The 23,596-nt window shown below is 41.2% G+C and overlaps 1 protein-coding gene across 3 annotated transcripts in view; it reads left to right on the top strand.

The window, feature by feature from the left end:
* The window catches only part of esyt2b (extended synaptotagmin-like protein 2b), a 60,690-nt gene extending 38,794 nt beyond the window's left edge, over positions 1-21,896 (top strand). Inside the window, exons 14-23 of one of the 3 annotated variants that reach the window (XM_023973184.2) lie at positions 1,529-1,591; positions 3,796-3,870; positions 4,041-4,127; positions 11,238-11,387; positions 16,535-16,917; positions 17,128-17,226; positions 17,930-18,061; positions 18,311-18,416; positions 19,047-19,096; positions 19,529-21,896. In XM_023973184.2, coding sequence (XP_023828952.1) covers positions 1,529-1,591; positions 3,796-3,870; positions 4,041-4,127; positions 11,238-11,387; positions 16,535-16,917; positions 17,128-17,226; positions 17,930-18,061; positions 18,311-18,416; positions 19,047-19,096; positions 19,529-19,574 — 1,191 coding nt within the window. In that variant the 3' untranslated portion in view covers positions 19,575-21,896. Of the gene's footprint in view, positions 1-461; positions 564-1,528; positions 1,592-3,795; positions 3,871-4,040; positions 4,128-11,237; positions 11,388-16,534; positions 16,918-17,127; positions 17,227-17,929; positions 18,062-18,310; positions 18,417-19,046; positions 19,097-19,528 lie in introns of all 3 variants that reach the window. The other 2 variants (XM_023973183.2, XM_023973186.2) reach the window with 2 other exon arrangements.
* The last annotated feature ends 1,700 nt before the right edge of the window (positions 21,897-23,596 follow it).

Genomic DNA, 23,596 nt, shown 5'->3' with positions numbered 1-23,596 from the left:
AATAATGTAATATATTTCTGGACATATTCTACTCCACCCAAGGGAGCTATTGTGAATCACGCCAAATAGAACTTGAAAATAATTTTCCAAAATATTTTTAACACAGCTTAACAAGCATTTTCAGTACACATTTTCAGGTGTAGTTGTGCAAACATTGCACTGATGTTTAGTCCAACATGCCATAGTTTACTGTTTTCATCTCAACCCTGTCTATCTGTTCTTCCACACCTTTAACATGACATGAGCACCTCAATGGATTCATTTGTGTATCTGTCTGTTGAAACTCCTTTTTTGTCTCCTTCTTCAACACTGTCTTTTACCTTTGACCTTAACCCACAGATATGGGTCAATATCAGCCCAAGACAGTCAACTCCTAAATGAGCCTGTCAGAGTCTTAGCCTCTTTAGTGTCTTAGCCATACTTTATTTAACTTCTTCTCTCCCTGTTCTTTCCCTATAAAGAGCGTCTTTACAGGGAGCTTTGGGTGTGGAAACTTAAAAGAGAGGAGAGCATCTGGCCTAGTATTTTGTGAGAACAATACCTCAATGTATAGAACCTTATTTGTGAGTCCTCCGGTACTCTGCATCCTAGAGTTAGCATTAGCAGTGTGTGGTGGGGTTGAACCGTAACAGACTATCTCTGGTGCAGGGTGTCGTTCGGGTGCGCTCTTACTATCACTAAGGTAGTGGGAGCGTAGCCGAATGACGCCCTGGACCAGAGCTAAGTAACAGACCTGCTGCAGTGAGTCTTGTACCATAAAGCATGTCGATTGACTCTGCTGCATGGTTCTATATCCAATAATATTATTATACAATTTTCGATAGCGGGTAGATCATGAATATTTATCTTATAGACTAAATAATAATTCCAATAACTCAGGATAGAGGATAGTGCTTCATCTTTCATCCAACAACAAGGTGCAGGCGGGGAAAATATGGTTTCCAAGAACTATTGATTTGAAGGTCTCGGCGTATTTGATTGAGGGGGCTATTTGTGGCGCATTACTTTAAGGATGTGTTGACGGCTGTTGCTTTTAGTGTCTGTCTAGTGGACGGTTGAGTCTAAGTAAGAGAATATGGAAATACTGTCAGATCTCTTATTAGCTTGAGCTAAACAAAATCCCCCATCACAAGTTCCTCCCAGCAATTCATTCTATAGCTTCTCCTGAATAGAAATAATCTTTTCATTCTCTTTCTCCATACAGCTTCTCTTTTTATACTGCCTTCTCCATTCATTATAATGTCTTGCTTTGTTATCTATTGTTCATAGATGGACCTTATTTATATCTTGGACAATCCTCTCGCTTTATTTATTGGCTGTCTCCTTTCCTTTTCCATTCTCTTTGGATTGTTGTTGTTTTCATACCACTTGATACAACCTAATCTAGCTCTGGTCCAACCCGTCGTTCGGCTACACTCTCACTGACGACGTCCTGGACCAAAGCTAAACCTAATCATACTCAGTCCCCCCATCCTACTAACTCCGGGTGTGATTTTTCTCCCCATCTCCCCCCCCCTTTGGATAAAAGAGCGACCTGTTTAATTTCAACCATGACGTGTTGAAGCAAGCCTCTGTCTATAAATCCCTGAAGGTAAAGTAAGAAAGCGGGATGATGCATGCCATGCACAGATAGCACACATAGACGGCTTATATGGTCTCAGTCTGTGCCCTTCCTTGCTTTGTGCCATCCAAATTTACGTCGTTTTTTGGGGATAATTTATGGTAAACGCATTGTTTATTCATTGTGAGTAATTGTTTATTCACACTTTGGAGATGGATGATCACTCTGTCTATGTCTGTCTGTACTCTTTTATTGCTTCAAGCATCACGTTATAGCATTTCATTTACTGCACACAATGAGAACTGGATTTTCACATACCTGGACCTTTACAAACCAGGGGCCGTATGTATCAAGCATCTCATAGTATTAGACTGCTGATCCAGGATCAGGTCCCCCTGTCATGTAATCTTATTCATTGTGATCTTAAATGTAAAATCAGAGCTCCTACTCTGAGACGCTTGATACAAATGGCCACAGATGTTTAATGACATGCACTATAATGTTCATCAAAACTCAAAACATGTTCATTTGGTAGATGAAGAAAGAGGGAGAGGTAGAACTAAAGGGGGATGAGAAATCAAAACCTCACTCACCCTCTACACTCAAAAATATGCTGGGTTAAAAACAACCCAATTTGGGTAAATATTGGACAGAACACACGTTGGGTTATTTTGACTCAACCAGTTGACCCAACCAATTTGATTTTGGGGTTATTGATGCTGGGTTATTGAGCTATGACCCACCCTGTCAGATCAGAAGACTGGATGCGTGGCTTAGTAGGTTGTGGCTTTCAGATAGTTATTTTTGGCCACCCGTGCAGGTAAACGTAATTATGGTTCATGTTCTGTTGTATTGTCATCATATGTTAAGGTTGCGCACACTTTTGTAGCTTTTATGAGGTTTACACAAGAGTATGAGTTCTTTAAGTGCCTATGCATATCCCAATATTGGGAGAGTTACCACTTTGTTATAATGTTTAAGTAATAATGTTATTACATTTATATTAAAAGGAGACATGGCCTGGGGGTGAGCTTCCAGATAATTATTTTTTGGCCACCCATGAAAGTAAAGGTAATTCTTGTTCATGTTGAGTTTGTACATTGCAAATCAACGTTTTTCTTCAATATTCTTGCACATTACATATCTTAATATAAATTTAACAAAAATGTTTTTAAATATAACAAAGTGGTAACTATATCAACATGGGAATATGCATGGCAAGTTGAAAAACTCATATTCTTTTATAAACCTCATTAAAGCTACAAAAGTGTCATTGCTCAATCTTAACATGTGAGGGCAATACAATAGAACAGATTAACCGGAATGACATTTACTATCACGAGTGACCAAAAATAACTATATGAAAGCCATGCCTCTACTAAGCCACACCTCCAGTCTTCAAAGAAAGCAACCCAACTAAGTGACCCAACTGGCTGGGTTAAAATAACCCCAAATGTTTTCTGTCCACTATTTATCCAGCGCTGAGTTGTTTTTTACACAGCATTTTTTAGAGTGTGCACATTTTAATATAGAGCTTGGACTAATACAATAATTTGTCCTGAATGTAAATCTGCATTTGACCATTCCTTTTGACTTCTGACTAAAAACCTATTCTGGCATGTGATAGTTTGGGGTTGTGTCTCTCTCAGGCTGTTTTATAATCAATCTTTTTTTATCAGACTAAAGCCATTTCCAGGAGGTAGGGATGCACTTAAGTTTGGTAACTTTAGACTCATACACTAGATGTGTCCAAAATGGCACCCTATTACCTATATAGTGCATTACTATTAGCCAGAGCCTACCTTATGGGCCCTCCTCAAAAGTAGTGCACTACACAGGGAATAATATTGGGAAACACACATTGTTATATGCACAAGGTATCTATTATAAACCGGTTGCCAACAGTGAAAGTTCTTGGATTTCAAAGCTGAGAAGGAGCTTGAAATCAGAATGAAGAATTAAGACCAAGGTTGACCATTTCCTAGATACTGTGCATTTTCCCCCAAAAACTTATAAATAAGGAATAGGGAACAATTTGGGATGCAGCCTAAATGATATTCTCTTTTATCTCAGGATAGACACTCCTACCCATTTTATCAGTGATTTCCAGTGTGTTTCTACTGTATGACAACTTTGTTACTACAATTAGCTGAAGAATAACAATGTTTTCAGTGTGTGTTTATGTCTTAGTAACACTCGTTCAGAGCCACTCTTTTCCTGGTCATCTCTCACAGTCCGGCAAGAAAACGAGCAGTGAACCAAGTCCTTACGTCTATTTCACAGTTGGGAACAAATCATTTGAGAGTAAGGTAAGAAACTACAGTGGGCATGGGTTCTGTAGATAATTGGAAATGATAATTGAAAACTTCATATTTCTCTTACACTTTGAGGATGTTTTAAACCTCCAATAGACATGGTCATATAAATAAATACAGTTATTCTATTCCATTGTATTCTATTCTATATGTGTTGTCTTCAGATCCGCTATAAGACCAATGAGCCAATGTGGGAGGAAGCCTTCTCCTTCCTTGTCCATAACCCCAGGAGGCAGGAGCTGGAAGTGGAGGTACTGTCACACACCTTAGTTAACAACTATGTACTGTACATTCATATTTATTTTTCACCATACCACAACTGGTAGGTGATCTATAGTGCATTCGGAAAGTATTCAGGCCCCTTGGCTTTTTCCACATTCTGTTACGTTACAGCCTTATTCTAAAATTGATTAAATTGCTGTTTTTTTCTCATTAATCTACACACAATACCCCATAATGACAAAGCAAAAACAGTTTTTTTGACATTTTTGCTCATTTATTGGAACCCCCCCGGAAATATCACATTTACATAAGTATTCAGAACCTTTACACACTACTTTGTTGAAGCAGCTTTGGCAGCAATTACAGCCTCGAGTCTTCTTGGGTATGACGCTACAAGCTTGGCACGCCTGTATTTCGGGAGTTTCTCCCATTCTTCTCTGCAGATCCTCTCAAGCTCTGTCAGGTTGGATGGGGAGCGTCGCTGCACAGCTATTTTCAGGTCTCTCCAGAGATGTTCAATAGGGTTCAAGTCCGGGCTCTGGCTGGGCCACTCAAGGACATTCAGAGACTTGTCCCGATGCCACTCCTGCGTTGTCTTGGCTGTGTGCTTAGGGTCGTTGTCCTGTTGGAAGGTGAACCTTCGCCCCAGTCTGAGGCCCTGAGCACTCTGAAGTAGGTTTTCATCAAGAATCTCTGTACTTTGCTCCGTTCATCTTTCCCTAGATCCTGATTAGTCTCCCAGTCCCTGCTGCTGAAAAACATCCCCACAGCATGATGCTGCCACCACAATGGTTCACCGTAGAGATGGTGCCAGGATTACTCCAGGCGTAACGCTTGATATTCAGGCCAAAGAGTTCAATCTTGATTTCATCAGACCAGAGAATCTTGTTTCTCAAGGTCTGAGTCCTTTAGGTGCCTTTTGGCAAACAGGCTGTCATGTGCCTTTTACTGAGGAGTGGCTTCCGTCTGGCCACTGACCATAAAGGTCTGATTGGTGGAGTGCTGCAGTGATGGTTGTCCTTCTGGAAGGTTCTCCCATCTCTACATAGTTACTCTGGGAGCTCTGTCAGAGTGACCTTCGGATTCTTGGTCACCTCCCTGACCAAGGCCCTTCTCCCCCAATTGCTCAGTTTGGCCGGGCGGCCAGTTCTAGGAAGAGTCTTGGTGGTTCCAAACTTCTTTCATTTAAGAATGATGGAGGCCACTGTGTTCTTGGGGACCTTCAATGCTGCAGACATTTTTTGGTACCCTTCCCCAGATCTGTGCCTCGACACAATCCTGTCTCTGAGCTCTACTGATAATTCCTTCGACTTCATGGCTTGGTTATTACTCTGACATGCACTGTCAACTGTGGAACCTTTATATAGACAGGTGTGTGCCTTTCCAAATCATATCCAGTCAATTGAATTTACCACAGGTGGACTCCAATCAAGTTGTAGAAACATTTCTAGGATATCAATGGAAACAGGATGCACCTGAACTCAATTTCGAGTCTCATAGCAAAGGGTCTAAATACGTATGTAAATAAGCTATTTCTGTTTTTTATGTTTAATACATTTGCAAAATATTCATTATAGGGTGTTATGTGTAGATTGATGAGGATTGTTATTTTATTTGATCCATTTTAGAATAAGGCTGTAACTAGGGCGCTAGTGGAGTAGGTCACGGAGTAGGTCACGGAGTAGGCCACGTTTTTCCAAGCTCCTGCTGAAATTGCATTTATTTAATACTTTCTTTGCGCTTTGACCCAAAAAGAACTAAGAAACACAGCCTTTGAATGACGTGCTTTACTTTGCTCAACTTTTATTTTTGTGTTAATGTGTAAATGGGGCATAACCTGCAAAAGTTTAAGTTCAGCGAAGACACTGACAAAAGAGAATACACTACAACCAAGACGAGGAGCTCGAGTTCTTCAACAAATGGGAGCAGCGGCTCCTCCCCACCGAGGATTTGAAGGCTGAGATTCATGCTGCCTTCAGAGCGGACATTTCATCTATACTCAAGGACGCGCTCAGTGAGGACTTGAATTGTATTAAGTTGGAGTTACAAGCAGTCAAGAATGAACTCGCAAAGCATACTGCAATGGTTCGTACTGAACTGGATACAGTTAAGAAAACTGTCTACGACATGGAACAAGGCTTGTCAACATGCTCAGACGACACGACTACGCTACAAACCACGATTAAGAAACTCAAAACTGATGTAGCTAGCCTTAAGGAACAATGCATACATTTACAAGGTTATATGCCAAGATCCAATATCAGGATCATGGGGGTAGCTGAGGACCCGGCTCAAGTTCTACTTCATCGGTCTCAAAGTTATTGAAGGAATCCCTCAAATTGGATAAAGACATCCTTGTAGACCGCTCACACATCAAGCAAGAAAGCCTGCCGGAAAACCTTGCGTTATTGTGGCTAAACTACACTACTATCAGGATTGTATTGATGTTCTTCGGCGTGCCAGATAATTTTGCCCATTTCGATGTAACAGAGCACCCATTTCTATCTTTCCAGAATATGCCCCCAGCGTTGCTCGTGACCGTGCCACTTTCAGCGACGTTAAGACTCTGCTCTGTGGACAATCAACGTCCTGTATGATGTGGCTTTACCTACCCGGCTCCGTATAACATACAACGGCACCGAGGAAGAGTTCCAAGACCCCAATAAGGCGATGGCCTCCGTAAAGTTGAACATTCTACAGAGGTCGGACGAAGCAAATGGCTGAAGGTTCACCTATTTGGCGATTTTTAGGGTAATGGACGAATGTGTCTACCACTGCTGACTCAGTCTCTCTTTTGTAGATACTGTATAGCGTTGCCAGTGGTATCAGTTGATATTGTTATTATTAGGTAGCATTAGTGCCTTAGTTCGGGTGAGTCAATTCTCCTTTTGTTTTAACGTTGTATTTTATTTCCATGAAGCTGCTCATTTCTATTTCTTGATGGTACCCGTATCCAGGGTAGATAAAGCACATTTCTATTATTAGGTTATGTCATTTCTTTAAAGAAGTTGCTGCTGACTTAGTGGTATTGCTGTAAGATGTAATTTATAAAATTAGGTGACCAGGGTGGGTTATCTTTTTCATACCAGACTTCAGAGTATTTTTTGTTTGCTTTTTATTGTTCTTCAACTTTTGGGGGTTTTATTTGCTATTTTTGGGAAAATGTTTAATGGATCAGTTGTTATTGTAATTTGGCATCTATCCTTTTCCCACCTGACTTTACATGGCTAGGCCTAATATCATGAGAGGGAGAGCTGGTTGCTCGGTCACTTTTGCTAGCTGGAATGTTAAATCTTTAAATCACCCAGTGAAACATAAAAGGGTTCTTTGTCATTTAAATTGCCTTAAAGTAGATATCGCCTTTCTTCAGGAGACACATCTCCGCACTTTCGATCACTCTCGTTTAAAAGGAGGGTGGATCGGTCAATCATATCATTCCAATTTTCATTCTAAAACCAGAGGGGCAGCCATTTTTTTATTAGTAAAAACATACCGTTCGCAATGTCAAGTGTAGAAGCAGACTCAGCAGGCCATTTCATTATTGTAGTAGGACGACTGTATGATACACCTGTTATCTTGGTTAACATTTATGCACCAAACTGAGAATACAGTTCATTCTTCACAAATGTATTTTCTCGATTTACCAAATATGGACACACGTATGAATTGTGTACTGTCGCCCAATCTGGATCGCAGCTCTCCTAAGGTATCATCTTCATCAAAGACAGTATCCACAATTCAGCTATTTCTTAAGACATATGGCATATCTGGTTTGTGGCGTTTCCGCAATCCCACAGCTAGGGAGTATTATTTTTTTCTCGCCAGTTCTTAAGACGTTCTTATGTATCGACTACCTTTTCCTAGAGAATGGATTTTTGCCACTTATTACGGAGTGTGATTACCAAGCTATAGTCATTTGGGATCATTCTCCTCTTACTATGAAACTACTTATACCAAATACACAGCCTAATAAATAAGAATTTGTTCTTTACTGACTTGCCTAGTTAAATAAAGGTTAAAAAAAAATAATAATAATGATCGCCCTTAACTCACTAGTGCTATCAGAAGAAACCTTTGTTGCTTTTATATCATCTCAAATGTAACTATTTCTCGAGCTTAATCAAACCCCTGGAATGTCTCCTACAACAGTATAGGAATCAATGAAGGCTTATCTAAGGGGCCAAATTATTTCGTACAGCGCGACATTAAGGAAGTGCATTATTCAACGCCTAGAGGAACTTACAAATAAAATCTTTGATTTTAATATGACATATTCAACCTCTTCATTCGCAGATTTACTGAAACAACGTTTAACACTTCAGACAGTTTTTTTTCTTCTTTCAACTCGACAGGCTGAAAATCGAATTAGTAAATCTTGATACAAAAATGATGAACATGAAGAGAAATCAGGGAAAATGCTAGCACACCAGAACCGCAAATCAAACCATACCTGAGATAACAGACGAGCTGGGTAAAAAATGTATTGATAATTTAGAGGTCAATTCATGCTTTCATAACTTTTACTCACAATTATACACTTCAGGAATCCGCTGGTAATGCTAACTTGACACCTTCTTTGAGAACTTCCTACAGCTGAGCCTGAGACAGCTGCTGAATTAGAAGAACAGTTCTCTTTAAAGGAGATTGTGTTAGCAATTAAATCTATGCAGTGTGGTAAATCCCCTGGACCCGATTTCCGAGCAAATTTTTTGGGGTTGTTTTTAATTCTCAGATTAACTCTCTCCTTTCTTGCTTTCCGTATATTTGAGGAATCATTCTCCTCAAACTCTGCCATGCAAACTTCTGTTAGTCGTGTGCCCTTCAGAGTGACTACACAGAAATTGAAATATTTGGGAATTTGGGTCACACACAATTTCAAAGATCTCTATGAAGCTAATTTCTCTCCCTGGATACTCTGCCTGAAACAGGATCCTGAACACTGGGATTTATTTTCTTTCTTTGGGCGGAAGAATTAACACTGTTAAAATGAATGTATTACTTAAGTTTTTATACTTAATTCAATGTATTCCTATCTTTCTGACAAAATATATTTTTTTATCTCAATAGATAAACTGATATCTGCTTTTATCTGGAACAAGAAAAAACCTTGGATATGTAAGAGCGTATTGCAGATATCTCGCCCCTAGGGTGGTCTAGCACTTCCGAACTGTCAATATCATTACTGGGCAGCTAATATAACAATCATTCTATATTGGATGACAGAAATCCCTGATGTTACAGGTCCAAAATGGTTGACCTTGGAGATCTCATCCTGTGGCCCCACCTCCTTAGCCTTACTCTGCTCAAAACTTGCATTAGCTGAGCCTGTTTCCAAATACACTAAAAGCCCTATTAAGAAACATTCAAAAAAAATCTGGAAACAGTTCAGGCGATCATTTGGTCTCAGTGAATTTTCAACTTCTGCCCCATTACTAAAGAACCATACATTCTCTCCATTATTTGACCGGGCGTTTCATATCTGGTCTGGAAAAGGGATCTCCTCACTGAACGACTTGTACATTGATTTGGATTTTGCATCTTTTGAACAGTTAGTACTAAAGTTCAATATTCCTAGATCCCATTTCTTTAGATACTGCATTTGCGTAGTTTTGTATCTTCATACTCTAGTCACTTCCCATCACGCCCACCTACCTCCCTTCTAGATTCTATTTTTAAACTGAACCCTTATATCAAAGGAGGTATAAGCTTGATCTATATGTTATTAAACCCGCACAATCTGGATTCCCTGCACTCTCTTAAGAACCAATGGGAAGAGGATTTAGGTGAACAACTTTGAGACGACATTTGGCAGAGTATGCTTCAGAGAATACATTCTTCATCTATATGTTTAAGACATGCTGTAACTCAATTTAAAATAGTTTGTCGGCTGCATTGCTCAAAGGCAAAATTATCCAATAGACTAGAAATAGATCCCACTTGTGACCGATGTTAGCAGGCTCCTGCTACTTTATTACACAATTTTTGGACTTGCCCGAAATGGACAGATTTCTGGATATCACTTTGAGATGTTTTCTTAGATACTGGAGAGACCTATAGAACCTTCTGCCTTCATTGCATTATTCGGAGTGGCATCACAGGAGGCCCCTCTGAACAGTTATACCGGCAACATGCTGGCATTTACTACTTTTCTAGCTAGATATCTTATACTATTTAAGTGGAAGGATCGGTTTCCTCCTTTTAATCATTGGATAAAGGAAGTTCTCAAGCTAGAGAAAGTACACTACTCCGTTAGGGGATCTGCAATTACATTTTATAATATCTGGCAACCTTTCCTATTGTGAAGCGTCTGTGAGTAGCTGGTGAGATGAGTCAGGCGCAGGACAGCAGATATGAGTAATGAAAGCAATTTTACTCAAAAGTATCACAATACATGTCGTATAAACACAAGGCCACAAATACGGACCGCAATACAATAAACAATTACTCACAAACAAACATGGGGGAACAGAGGGTTAAATAATGAACAAGTAATTGGGGGATTGAAACCAGGTGTATAAGACAAAGACAAAACAAATGGAAAATGAAAAGTGGATCGGCGATGGCTAGAAGGCCGGTGACGTCGACCGCCGAACGCCGCCCGAACAAGGAGAGGGACCGACTTCGGCGGAAGTCGTGATACCTATCCTTTGCAGAAGACACGGATCCAGCTTATTTTACAACTCCATAAACCAACCCAAATTAGAATTTGTAGAATTATTTTGACTATTTTTTAACTTTTTGTTTTATAATATATATTTGTATATTTTTATATTTGATTATTCATTGTATATCATGCCTGCTGGTTTTGGTGTGGGGCTCTGTTAGAGCATGGGGGGTTGGGTTTGATTTGATTTGGTAGGGGATCCGTGTGTTCTGCCCTCTACCTGTTATGTCTGTTATCTGTATAATCATAGAAAATGCCAAATAAAAAAACCTTTGGGGGGAAAAAGAATTATAAGGCTGTACCATAACAAAATGTGGGAAAAGTCAACGGGTCTGAATGCACTGTATTTCTATACACTGTGTACTTTAGACACATCTGATGTTTTTGCATGGGTCAAACATTGAGTTTACAGTAAGTGTATGTGAATTATAGGATATCTAATATGTTAACCCTTTGTTGGACTATCTATGCCCAGGTGAAGGACGACAAGCACAAGTGCACCCTGGGTAATCTTACAGTCCCCTTGAGTGGTCTGTTGGAGGAGGAAGACATGACGTTTACTCAGCAGTTTTCCCTGAGGAACTCTGGACCCAGCTCCACACTCAAACTGAAGTTGGCTCTCAGGGTAAGGATATTTATAGCTGCCTCCCAAATGGCACGCTATTCCCTATGTACAGTTGAAGTCGGAAGTTTACATACACTTAGGTTTTAGTCATTAAAACTCATTTTTCAACCACTCCACAAATTTCTTGTCAACAAACTATGGTTTTGGCAAGTCGGTTAGAACATCTACTTTGTGCATGACAAAAGTAATTTTTCCAACAATAGTTTTCAGACAGATTATTTCACTTATAATTCACTGTAACACAATTTCAGTGGGTCATAAGTTTACATACACTAAGTTGACTGTGCCTTTAAACAGCTTGGAAAATTCCAGAAAATGATGTCATGGCTTTAGAAGCTTCGGATAGGCTAATTGACATTTGAGTCAATTGGAGGTGTAACTGTGGATGTATTTCAAGGCCAACCTTCAAACTCAGTGCCTCTTTGCTTGACATCATGGGAACATCAAAAGAAATCAACCAATACCTCCGGAAAACATTTGTAGACCTGCAGAAGTCTGGTTCATCCTTGGGAGCAATTTCCAAACACCTGAAGGTACCATGTTCATCTGTACAAACAATAGTACGCAAGTATAAACACCATGGGGCCACGCAGCCGTCATACCGCTCCGGAAGGAGACGTGTTCTGTCTCCTAGAGATGAACGTACTTTGGTGAGAAAAATGCAAATCAATCTCAGAATAACAGCAAAGGACCTTGTGAAGATGCTGGAGGAAACAGGTACAAAAGTATCTATATCCACAGTAAAACGAGTCCAATATCGACATAACCTGTAAGGCCGCTCAGCAAGGAAGAAGACACTGCTCCAAAACCGTCATTAAAAAGCCAGACTACGGTTTGCAACTGCACATGGGGACAAAGATCATACTTTTTGGAGAAATGTCCTCTAGTCTGATGAAACAAAATATAGCACTGTTTGGCCATAATGACCATCGTTATGTTTGGAGGAAAAGGGGGAGGCTTGCAAGCCGAAGAACACACTCCCAACCGTGAAACACGGGGGTGGCAGCATCATGTTGTGGGGGTGCTTTGCTGCAGGAGGGACTGGTGCACTTCACAAAATAGATGGCTTCATGAGGAACGAAAGTTATGTGGATATATTGAAGCAACATCTCAAGACATCAGTCAGGAAGTTAAAGCTTGGTCGCAAATGGGTCTTCCAAATGGACAATGACCCCCAAGCATACTTCAAAAGTTGTGGCAAAATGGTTTAAGGACAACAAAGTCAAGGTATTGGCGTGTCATCACAAAGCCCTGAGCTCAATCCCCTAGAAAATTGGTGGGCAGAACTGAAAAAGCGTGTGCGAGCAAGGAGGCCTACAAACCTGACTCAGTTACACCAGCTCTGTCAGGAGGAATGGGCCAAAATTTCCCCAACTTATTGTGGGAAGCTTGTGGAAGGCTACCCGAAACGTTTGACCCAAGTTAAACAATTTAAAGGCAATGCTGCCCAATACTAATGCAATGCTACCCACTGGGAATGTGATGAAAGAAATAAAAGCTGAAATAAATAATTATCTTACTATTATTCTGACATTTCACATTCTTAAAATAAAGTGGTGATCCTAACTGACCTACGACAGGGAATTGTTACTAGGATTAAATGTCAGGAACTGTGAAAAACTGAGTTTAAATGTATTTGGCTAAGGTGTATGCAAACTTCCGACTTCAACTGTAAATAACTACTGTACTTTTGACCAGTGCCTATAGAGCTCAACGTTTTAGGGAATAGAGTGCCATTTGAGGTGCAACCACAATAGACCTGCTGTCTATTTTCAAAAGTTACTGATTGAAATGTGTAAATAGAACTTCCCATCACAATGTACACTGTGAAGGGGTTACTGTGAATTTGACAGTAGCTTACAGGCAGCTTGGTGGCAAGTAAAATTATGTATTTCATATTGCAGTACAACTACTGTAATTTAAATACGGTATCAGAGCAAGTACTGTGTAATGACACAGAGTACAATACCGTAAAATTAGTGAATGAATGGATCAATTAATTAAATTCATTGAGGGGAGGGGTTTGTATTTCACAGTATTTTACTGTATTTACAAGGGATTGGTGCAAGCAGGTTGGCTGCTAGGTAAAGTGTTTACACATTACAGTAGTGATGTTAGGTTTGATATCGGAGCCCCAAGACATGCGTCGAAATCGCTAAGCAGTGTACTTCAAATCAGTGTGCCGATGCCTGTATCACTTTATCAGAAGCATATGATCAATGACGTCCGAAGCTTTGTTTCGTTGAACAATCCCCTGATTGGTTTGGTATTCGTTTCGGTAGAAGACAAATAGGCTACGCTGCGCATGCGCTATGGCATGTGGGACCTCATCTATGATAATTTGGCTGCTCTAAATTATGTTGACCAGCAGGTGCCACTAATGTACACTGTGTTGAACAAAGCCTTGGGTAATACATTTATTTTCAACACAATTTGCTGGAAAGCCTAAATGCTTCAATCAATCAAATGTATTTATTAAGCCCTTTTTACATCAGCAGATGTTACAAAATATCTTATACAGAAATCCAGCCTATAACCCCAAAGAGAAAGCAATGCAGATGTAGAAGCAGGGTGGCTAGGAAAAACTCCCTAGAAAGGCAGGAACCTAGGAAGAAACCTAGAGAGTCCTCTTCTGGCAGTGCCCGGTGGCGATTATAAGAGTATATGACCATTAAGGCCAGATCGTTCTTCAAGATGTTCAAACTTTCATAGATGACCAACAGGGTCAAATAATAATCACAGTGCTTATAGAGGGTGCAACAGGTCAGCAGTAAATGTCAATTTGCTTGCTTTTCATAGCCAAGCATTCAGAGAGAGAGAGAGAGATGGGAGAATTAGATGGAGCATACTTAAGATTACACAGGACACCAGATAAGGCAGGAGAATTACACCAGATAGGACAGACCCTAGTCCCCCGCCACATAGACTATTGCTGCATAGATACTGGAGATTGAGACGGGGGGGTCAGGGGACAGGAAGATCACATCAGTGACTCAACCCACTCAAGTTCAGTATAGTGGGAAAAAGCCTGGCACGATGTGATACACCCCTCCTAGGGACGGCATGCGAGAGCACTAGCAAGCCAATGACTCAGCCCCGTAATAGGGTCAGAGGCAAAGAATCCCAGTGGAGAGAAGGAAGCCGGCCAGGCAGAGGCAGCAAGAGGGGTTCGTCACTCCAGTGCCTTGCCATTCATCTTTGCACCCCTGGGCCAGACAACACTCAATCATAGAACCTACTGAAGAGTCTTCAGTAAATACTTAAAGGTTGAGACCAAGTCTGCGTCTCTCTCTGGATCGGCAGACCATTCCATTAAAATGGAACTCTATTGGAGAAAGCCCTGCTTCCAGCTGTTTGCTTCTAGGAACAATATGGAGGTCTGCGTCTTGTGACCAAAGTGTATGTGTAGGTATGTAGGGCAGTACCAAATCGGAGAGTTAGGTAGGAGCAAATCCATATAATGCTTTGTAGGTTTGCAGTTAAAACCTTGAAATCAGCCCTAGCCTTAACAGGAAGCCAGAGGCTAGCACTTGAGTATTATCATATTTTTGGGGGGTTCTTGTCAAGATTCTAGCAGCTGTATTTAGCAATATCTGAAGTGTATTTAGTGCTTTGTCCGGCAGCCTGTGAGTAGAGCATTGCAGTAGTCTAATCTTGAAGAAACAAAAGCATGGATTAGCTTTTCTGCTTTATTTTTGGACAAAATGTTTCAGATTTTTGCAATGTTACAAAGATGGAAAAAAGCTGCCCTTGAAATATTTTTGATATGTTCGTCAAAAGAGAGATCAGGGTCCAGAGCAGGTCCATCACAGTTTTATTAGAGACGACTGTACAACCATCTAGATCAAACTGCAGATCTCTTCGTTGCTTGGAACCTAGAACTAACATCTCTGTTTTGTCTGAGTTAAAAAGTTTTAAAAATTACCTTACGTCTGAAACACAGGCTTCCAGGGTAGGCAATTTTGGGGCTTAACCATGTTTCATCGAAACTTACCGCTGTGTGTCATCTGAATAGCAGAGAAAGTTGACATTGTGTTTCCGAATGACAATAATGGTCCTAAAACGGAAGCTTGAGGAACACTGAAACTTAAAGGACAAACCATCCACAGAAACAAACTGATATCTTTCCGACAGATAAGATCTAAACCAGGCAAGAACTTTTCCGTGTAGACCAATTAGGGTTTCCAATCTCTCCAAAAGAATGTGGTGATCGATGGTGTCTAAAGCGGCACTAAGGTCTAGGAGCACGAGGACAGGAGCAGAGCCTTGGTCTGATGCCATTAAAAGGCAATTAACCACCTTCACGAGTGCTATCTCAGTACTATGATGGGGTCTAAAACCAGACTGGAGAGTTTCATTTACATTATTTGTCTTCATGAAGGCAGCGAGTTGTTGAGCAGCTTTTTCAGTTTAAAACATTTTCTGGGTCAAGGTTTCTGAGTCTTTATTACTGCCACTTTTCGTGAGTTTGCTACACATCCGGAGGATAGGGAGCCATTTGCTATGTTCAACATAGGAGGGCCAAGCACAGGAAGTAGCTCTTTTAGTAGTTAGTTAGAATAGGGTCCAGTAAGCAGCTGGACTGTTTTATTCTCCTCAATTAAGTTGGAAAAGTCGGCTGATCGAGCAGCAGTGAAGGCTTTTTGATATTGCACGATAGTCTTTCCAAGCTAGATGGAAGACTTCCAATTTGGTGGAGCTCCATTTCTGTTCCAATTTTCTGGAAGACTTGCTGCCACTCCAAACTGTTCCCTATACAAATTGATGGGGCACTATAGCCACATAGGAATTCAATTGGTATACCATTCTCAATCACGGGTGCAACAAATCTATCAATCTTCAAAATATGTTAATGAGCCAGAAACAACAATACCAGGCACCCACTAGTGGTCAAAAGGGTTTTTGGCGGTCCAAAGATATGATACAGTACTGTATTCTGTGGGGTGGTATTACAAGACCTCTCAAAATACAGCAATACTTTGCCCCGCCCTCAACATTTTCCCCCAATGCTTTAGAATTGACAGTATGCGGCAGCAAAACGTTTCAGAGTATTTTACCGTAGACCCCAAATTACCATATTATTTACAGTTTTCCATTACAGTGTACAGTATTCTTAAGCTACTGTGCTCTGCTCGTCTGTGTCGTAGGTTCTGTGCCTGGAGAAGGAGACAAGTGCGTCGGACCAGCTCTCCTCTGTCCAGGTGAGGAAAGCCAGCATGGTCAACCCCACCGTCCCCTCCCAGAGACTCTCCGCATCGGAGTCGCCACTCCCCCCAGCCTACACCACCCCAACACCACCCGTGGAGGCCTCCACCCACTCCCTCCATCGCAGGGAGGAGCGAAAGGAGGAGCCGTACGGCGGCAGCCCCATCAGGAGCACCTCTATCAGGAGCACTTCCAACCTGAGCACCACCATATCCAACTCCCAGAAACACCTGCCCCATAAGGACTCCATGGCCAGCCTGGCCTCGGACATCTCCCTGCCCTTCGCCACCCAAGAGCTGCAGCAGAGGCTCAGGCAGCTGCAGAAGTAAATCCCACACACATACTCACGTGCACACACATGCGCACACACACACGAGCACACACACACACACACACACACACACACACACACACACACACACACACACACACACACACACACACACACACACACACACACACACACACACACTCACAAGGTAAAGTAAAATCCCTAATCTGTGCCTGTCTCTTATACACATCTAGATGTGTTCAGTGGGTCTGCCCCTAGTCCGTACCCCCTGGGGGAGATTCAGCTGACTGTCCGCCATAGCTCCCAGAGGAACAAGCTCATCGTGGTGGTGCACGCCTGTCGGTCAGTGGCCTCATGTATCACACTAGACTAGCCAAATATACTGTATAGGCCAGGTTCCTGGACACAGATTATGCCTTGTCCTAGACTAAAAAGCATGCTCAGGCCTCCCGAGTGGAGCAGCGGTCTAAGGCACTGCATCTCAGTGCTTGAGGTGTCACTACAGACCCGGGTTCGATCCCAGGCTGTGTCACAACCGTGACCGGGAGTCCCATAGGGCGGCGCACAATTGGCCCACGTCGTCCGGGTTAGGGGAGGGTTTGGCTTGGGGGGCTTTACTTGGCTCATCGTGCTCTAGCGACTCCTTGTGGTGGGCCGGGCGCCTGCAGGCTGATTTCGGTTGTTAGTTGGACGATGTTTCCTCCGACACATTGGTGCAGCTAGCTTCTGGGTTAAGCGAACGGGTGTTATGAAGCGGGGTTTGGCGGGTCATGTTTCGGAGGAAGCATGACTCGACCTTCGCCTCTCCCGAGTGCGTTGGGGACTTGCAGCAATGAGACAATATCGAAATTGGGGACAAATATATTTAAAAAATAATGAACGTGCTCAATGGAGATTCTCCATTGAAAGTGCCTTAGTCCAAGACTAAGCTTAATGTGTGTCCAGGAAACCGCCCCTCTGTGTTCATTTCAATTACCACAATATCAGGACATACTCTGTTCAGATTTCAATGTGCCTGAATGACCCCTGTACATTTTGCCCCCAGAAACCTCATTGCGTTCACTAAGGATGGATCAGATCCTTTCGTTCGGGTTTACTTGCTCCCTGACAAGAGCCGGACAGGCCGGAGGAAAACCAGCACCATAAAGAAAACCCTGAACCCTGTGTTTGATCAAACGTGAGTTCTGACTCTGACTTTCACTGTAGGCCACCTCCATAGAATTACATGTAGATCTTATAAGTAATAGTAATACACTGTATATGATCTCTATGACCACCTCCTACATTATGCAACTATTTAACCATCGCAACCATTCATCACATCATGTATTATATTCATTCATCACCCAGTATCACTGCAGTAGGAAATCATCACTCCGAAATAAACAAAGGAGAATCCTAAAGCGTGTGTTTTGTTCATCTGCAGGTTTGAGTTCAGTGTGTCCATGGTGGAGCTGCACAGGAGAACTCTGGACATCGCTGTGAAGAACGGAGGGAGTATACTGTCCAAACACAGAGGACTCCTCGGGAAGGTAGTGTCTCCTCACAAAAGATAGTCTGTTCCAAATGGCACCCTATTCTAAATCAAGAGTTTACGATTTAAAGCTCAAACCAAGTTTATTCACCCACTGGGTCACACAGCTGCGTAAGACAAAGACATGTTCCCACCAGCACAAGTATATATACCCCAATTTAGGTGAATTCTCTTCCTTACACATCTGAACAGCCAATACACCTCTGTTGCTAGGCAGAACTTTAGTGATCAGTTCTTCCTCACTTCATCTGACCTGACCTTTGCCCCAAATGCCTCACTCCTCCCCAACTCACGGCTGTCCTGTTAACTTGTACCAGACTGTGGCCCTTCTCCTTCCCATAGGATCCCTGATGTCCTACAATATCATATTCTGACAGAATGTAAACGTTCTACATTCCCCTCTCTCCCTCAGTGACATGAATAAGGATGTTTCATATTTTCAAGGTTAGAAGTCAGAATCCATCACTATATAGTGCAATAGTTCAGAGCCCTATGAGCGCACTATGTTGAGAAAAGGGTGCCATTTGGGACACAACATTGTTGTACTTTAAAAATGAAGGATTTTTTTTTTTCATGATGAATTATCTGATTGTTGTTGACTCTAGCAATGCTACTGTACTTATTATAGGTGATGGTGGATTTGAGTGTTGAGGATATATCCAAGGGCTGGACACAATGGTAAGATGCTCCTTTACCCAATTTGTATTGTGAGCTCTGTGTTGTATTTGTGTTATCATTTGATACAAATTTGATTTGGTGAAATTAACTAGGTTGTTTGTTGTTTATTCCATGATTACATCTTTGGGTGTGAGACAATTGCTCGAAAAAATCATATGTATCTATTATGATACAAAGACAATCAAAACCAAATCAAATCAAACTTTATTTGTAACATGCCCCCGAATACAACAAGTGTAGACTTTACCGTGAAATGCTTACTTAAGGGCTTGAAAGTAAGCATTTCACGGTAAGGTCTACACTTGTTGTATTCGGCGCATGTGACAAATAAAGTTTGATTTGATTTGGATTGTATTTGTTAGTCATGTTTTAGTTTCTGCCATTGCCATTTGTCGCTCCACTGGTGTTTTAACTCCTTGTTTTGTCTTGTAGGTATGATCTGACTGAAGATGGCAACCGCAAAACAGTCCAGGCATAGAGAGGTAGAGAATGACACAGGAAGACCGCACCTCCATCATCATAAACACCAATTGACATTCATAGAAACACACTCTGCTTTCATATAGTGTTATCACTTATCAAAGGGCACATAATTTTCCTTTTCTTTCTTTTTTTCCCATTGAATTTGTGTGTTGTCGACCTAAGTAGAGATACGACTTCAGGTGTACTATAATATGCTGATCCTGCAGTATTCAACGACGTCAAAGATTCGCAAAATTGTCCTGTTAAAAGCAAAACATTTATCAGAAAATGTAGGTTAATGTGTCAAAAAAGCACATTTACTGCTTTTTCTCTAAGTTGTCAATGTTTATATACAGTGGGGAGAACAAGTATTTGATACACTGCCGATTTTGCAGGTTTTCCTACTTACAAAGCATGTAGAGGTCTGTAATTTTTATCATAGGTACACTTCAACTGTGAGAGACGGAATCTAAAACAAAAATCCAGAAAATCACAGTGTATGATTTTTAAGTAATTAATTTGCATTTTATTGCATGACATAAGTATTTGATMCATCAGAAAAGCAGAACTTAATATTTGGTACAGAAACCTTTGTTTGCAATTACAGAGATCATACGTTTCCTGTAGTTCTTGACCAGGTTTGCACACACTGCAGCAGGGATTTTGGCCCACTCCTCCATACAGACCTCCTCCAGATCCTTCAGGTTTCGGGGCTGTCGCTGGGCAATACGGGCTTTCAGCTCCCTCCAAAGATTTTCTATTGGGTTCAGGTCTGGAGACTGGCTAGGCCACTCCAGACCTTGAGATGCTTCTTACTCCTTAGTTGCCCTGGCTGTGTGTTTCGGGTCGTTGTCATGCTGGAAGACCCAGCCACGACCCATCTTCAATGCTCTTACTGAGGGAAGGAGGTTGTTGGCCAAGATCTTGCGATATATGGCCCCATCCATCCTCCCCTCAATACGGTGCAGTCGTCCTGTCCCCTTTGCAGAAAAGCATCCCCAAAGAATGATGTTTCCACCTCCATGCTTCACGGTTGGGATGCTGTTCTTGGGGTTTTACTCATCCTTCTTCTTCCTCCAAACACGGCGAGTGGAGTTTAGACCAAAAAGCTCTATTTTTGTCTCATCAGACCACATGACCTTCTCCCATTCCTCCTCTGGATCATCCAGATGGTCATTGGCAAACTTCAGACGGGCCTGGACATGCGCTGGCTTGAGCAGGGGGACCTTGCGTGCGTGGCAGGATTTTAATCCATGACGGCGTAGTATGTTACTAATGGTTTTCTTTGAGACTGTGGTCCCAGCTCTCTTCAGGYCATTGACCAGGTCCTGCCGTGTAGTTCTGGGCTGATCCCTCACCTTCCTCATGATCATTGATGCCCCACGAGATGTAGACCTCTACATGCTTTGCAAAATCGGCAGTGTATCCAATACTTGTTCTCCCCACTGTATGTATAACTGGGCTAAAATTGACTAATTAAGATTTGCAGGGATTTCATTTTTATTTGTTACTATTGAATGAAATGATGTTGAAATTATATTTATTTTTTATTTTACATTGAATGGACTCCATATCTATTGATGATGTGAACGAATTCTCATCAAAGGGACAGATATGGCTCCTATGGTAGTTACATGCCATGAACATGGATGATCAGTTCATTTGTTTTATGTATTTTTGTCATGCAGTGTTATTTGGTCTTTGTTTACTTCCATGTGTTTTCTTCATGCTAATTAACATCAATTGCTAGTACGGTGATTCGAAGTCCTACCACTGAATGGACATCTAAAAAGGATGAAATTGTGGTTCAGTATATTCTATACCGTATAATTTGAGGGATTCAGTGCAATATAGGATTATGTTGAGATGGAGGGGTATATGTCAGGGCGGGGGATATGTTCTGCTCTGGTGTACATTATATCTAAATAGAGATAAGAGTTTGATTATTGTAATACATAATTTGTAAATTAATAGAGGATAATATATTAATGGTTTCTTACACCAGACGTTATGGTCATTTTTGAGCAACATTGTGTGAGGTGTTTGTTTTTATTTGTCGAATGATGACAGAATGTGCTATAGTCTACTCCTGTACGTAAAGCCATACAGTGAATACTGTTTTATCTTGAAACACTTCCATATTGTGCATTACAAACATCTTAAATCCTCTGTCAGTTATCTTTCCTGTGCCTTATTAACATTAAACACCTTCACATTCACAAATGTACATGAAACCTTTTAGCATCAATAGTTTTCAAGTTTGGAATAAGGATATTCATGGTTTGTTTTGAATAATAAACAGTTGTTTCTCTTTAATTAAAAAAGTATCTTGTTTTGAGGTGTTGTTGTTGAATGCAATGACTTGACTCCCCTGTGAAAAGTTGCCTGGCCCTAAATTCATTGTTAGCCTTTGGGAGGCTGTTAGCCTACTGAATTTACAGTGCATTCGGAAAGTATTCAGACCCCTTGACTTTTTCCACATTTGCTACGTTACAGCCTTATTCTAAAATGTATTAAATTAAAGTTTTTCCTTATCAATCTACACACAATACCCCATAATGACAAAACAAAAACAGGTTTTGAATTTTTTTGAAATACCTTATTTACATAAGTAATCAGACCCTTTGCTATTAGACTCGAAATTAAGCTCAGGTGCATCCTGTTTCCATTGATCATCCTTGAGATGTTTATACACCTTGATTGGAGTCCACCTGTGGTAAATTCAATTGATTGGACATGATTTGGAAAGGCACACACCTGTCTATGTAAGGTCCCACAGCTGACAGAGCATGTCAGAGCAAAAACCAAGCCATGAGGTCAAAGGAATTGTCTATAGAGCGCCGAGACAGGATTGTGTAGAGGCACAGATCTGGGGAAGGGTACCAAAAAATGTCTGCAGCATTGAAGGTCCCCAAGAACACAGTGGACTCCATCATTCTTAAATGGAAGAAGTTTGAAACCACCAAGACTCTTCCTAGAGCTGGCCGCCCGGCCAAACTGAGCAATCGGGGAGAAGGGCCTTGCTCAGGGAGGTGACCAATAACCCGATGGTCACTCTGACAGAGCTCCAGGGTTCCTCTGTGGAGATGGGAAAACCTTCCAGAAGGACAACCATCTCTGCAGCACTCCACCAATCAGGCCTTTATGGTAAAGTGGCCAGACAGAAGCCACTCCTCAGTAAAAGGCACATGACAGCCCGCTTGGAGTTTGCCAAAAGGCACCTAAAGGACCCTCAGACCATGAAAAACAAGATTCTATGGTCTGCTGAAGCCAAGGTTGAACTCTTTGGCCTGAATGCCAAGCGTCACGTCTGGAGGAAATCTGGCACCATCCCTACGGTGAAGCATGGTGGTGGCAGCATCATGCTGTTGGGATGCAGCTGTTTACTGCTGCTCTTTAATTATTTGTTACTTTTATTTCTTTATTTTTTTAGGTATTTTTCTTAACTGCATTGTTGGTTAGGGGCTTGTAAGTAAGCATTTCACTGTAAGGTCTACAGCTGTTGTATTTGGTGTATGTGACAAATACAATTTGATTTGACTTCAGGCTGTAATTGCTGCCAAAGGTGCTTCAACAAAGTACTTAGTAAAGGGTCTGAATACTTATGTAAATGTTATATTGAAAAAAAATTATGTTTAGAAATGTACAAACATTATGGGGTATTGGGTGTAGATTGATGAGGGAAAAAACTATTTAATACATTTTATAATAAGGCTGTAATGTAATAAAATGTGGAAAAAGTGAAGGGGTCTGAATACTTTCCGAGTGCACTGTAGCTGCTCGTCCTTGTTTTGCTGAACGTAAGAGCCATCTAGTGGTTCAGGCACAACTTTAGTTGATATTTTAATTCCTGATTATTTACTTTCCAGTTACTTTACATTAATAGCGTTTAAAATGAACTGATACACATTTGAGAGACACACACGATGTGTGCGTTTACAGATTACTTTAAGTTAAAACCACATTTTTAAGAAACTACAATTACACCCAACATGTGAAGGGAAAACATGTATTTACAATTTACTGCCAATAGCATAA

The sequence above is a fragment of the Salvelinus sp. IW2-2015 genome, linkage group LG27 (genome assembly GCF_002910315.2).
Source record: "Salvelinus sp. IW2-2015 linkage group LG27, ASM291031v2, whole genome shotgun sequence".
NCBI lineage: Eukaryota > Metazoa > Chordata > Actinopteri > Salmoniformes > Salmonidae > Salvelinus > Salvelinus sp. IW2-2015.
Note: the sequence above shows the minus strand (reverse complement) of the source record. Positions and strands in the feature narration are given on the sequence as shown.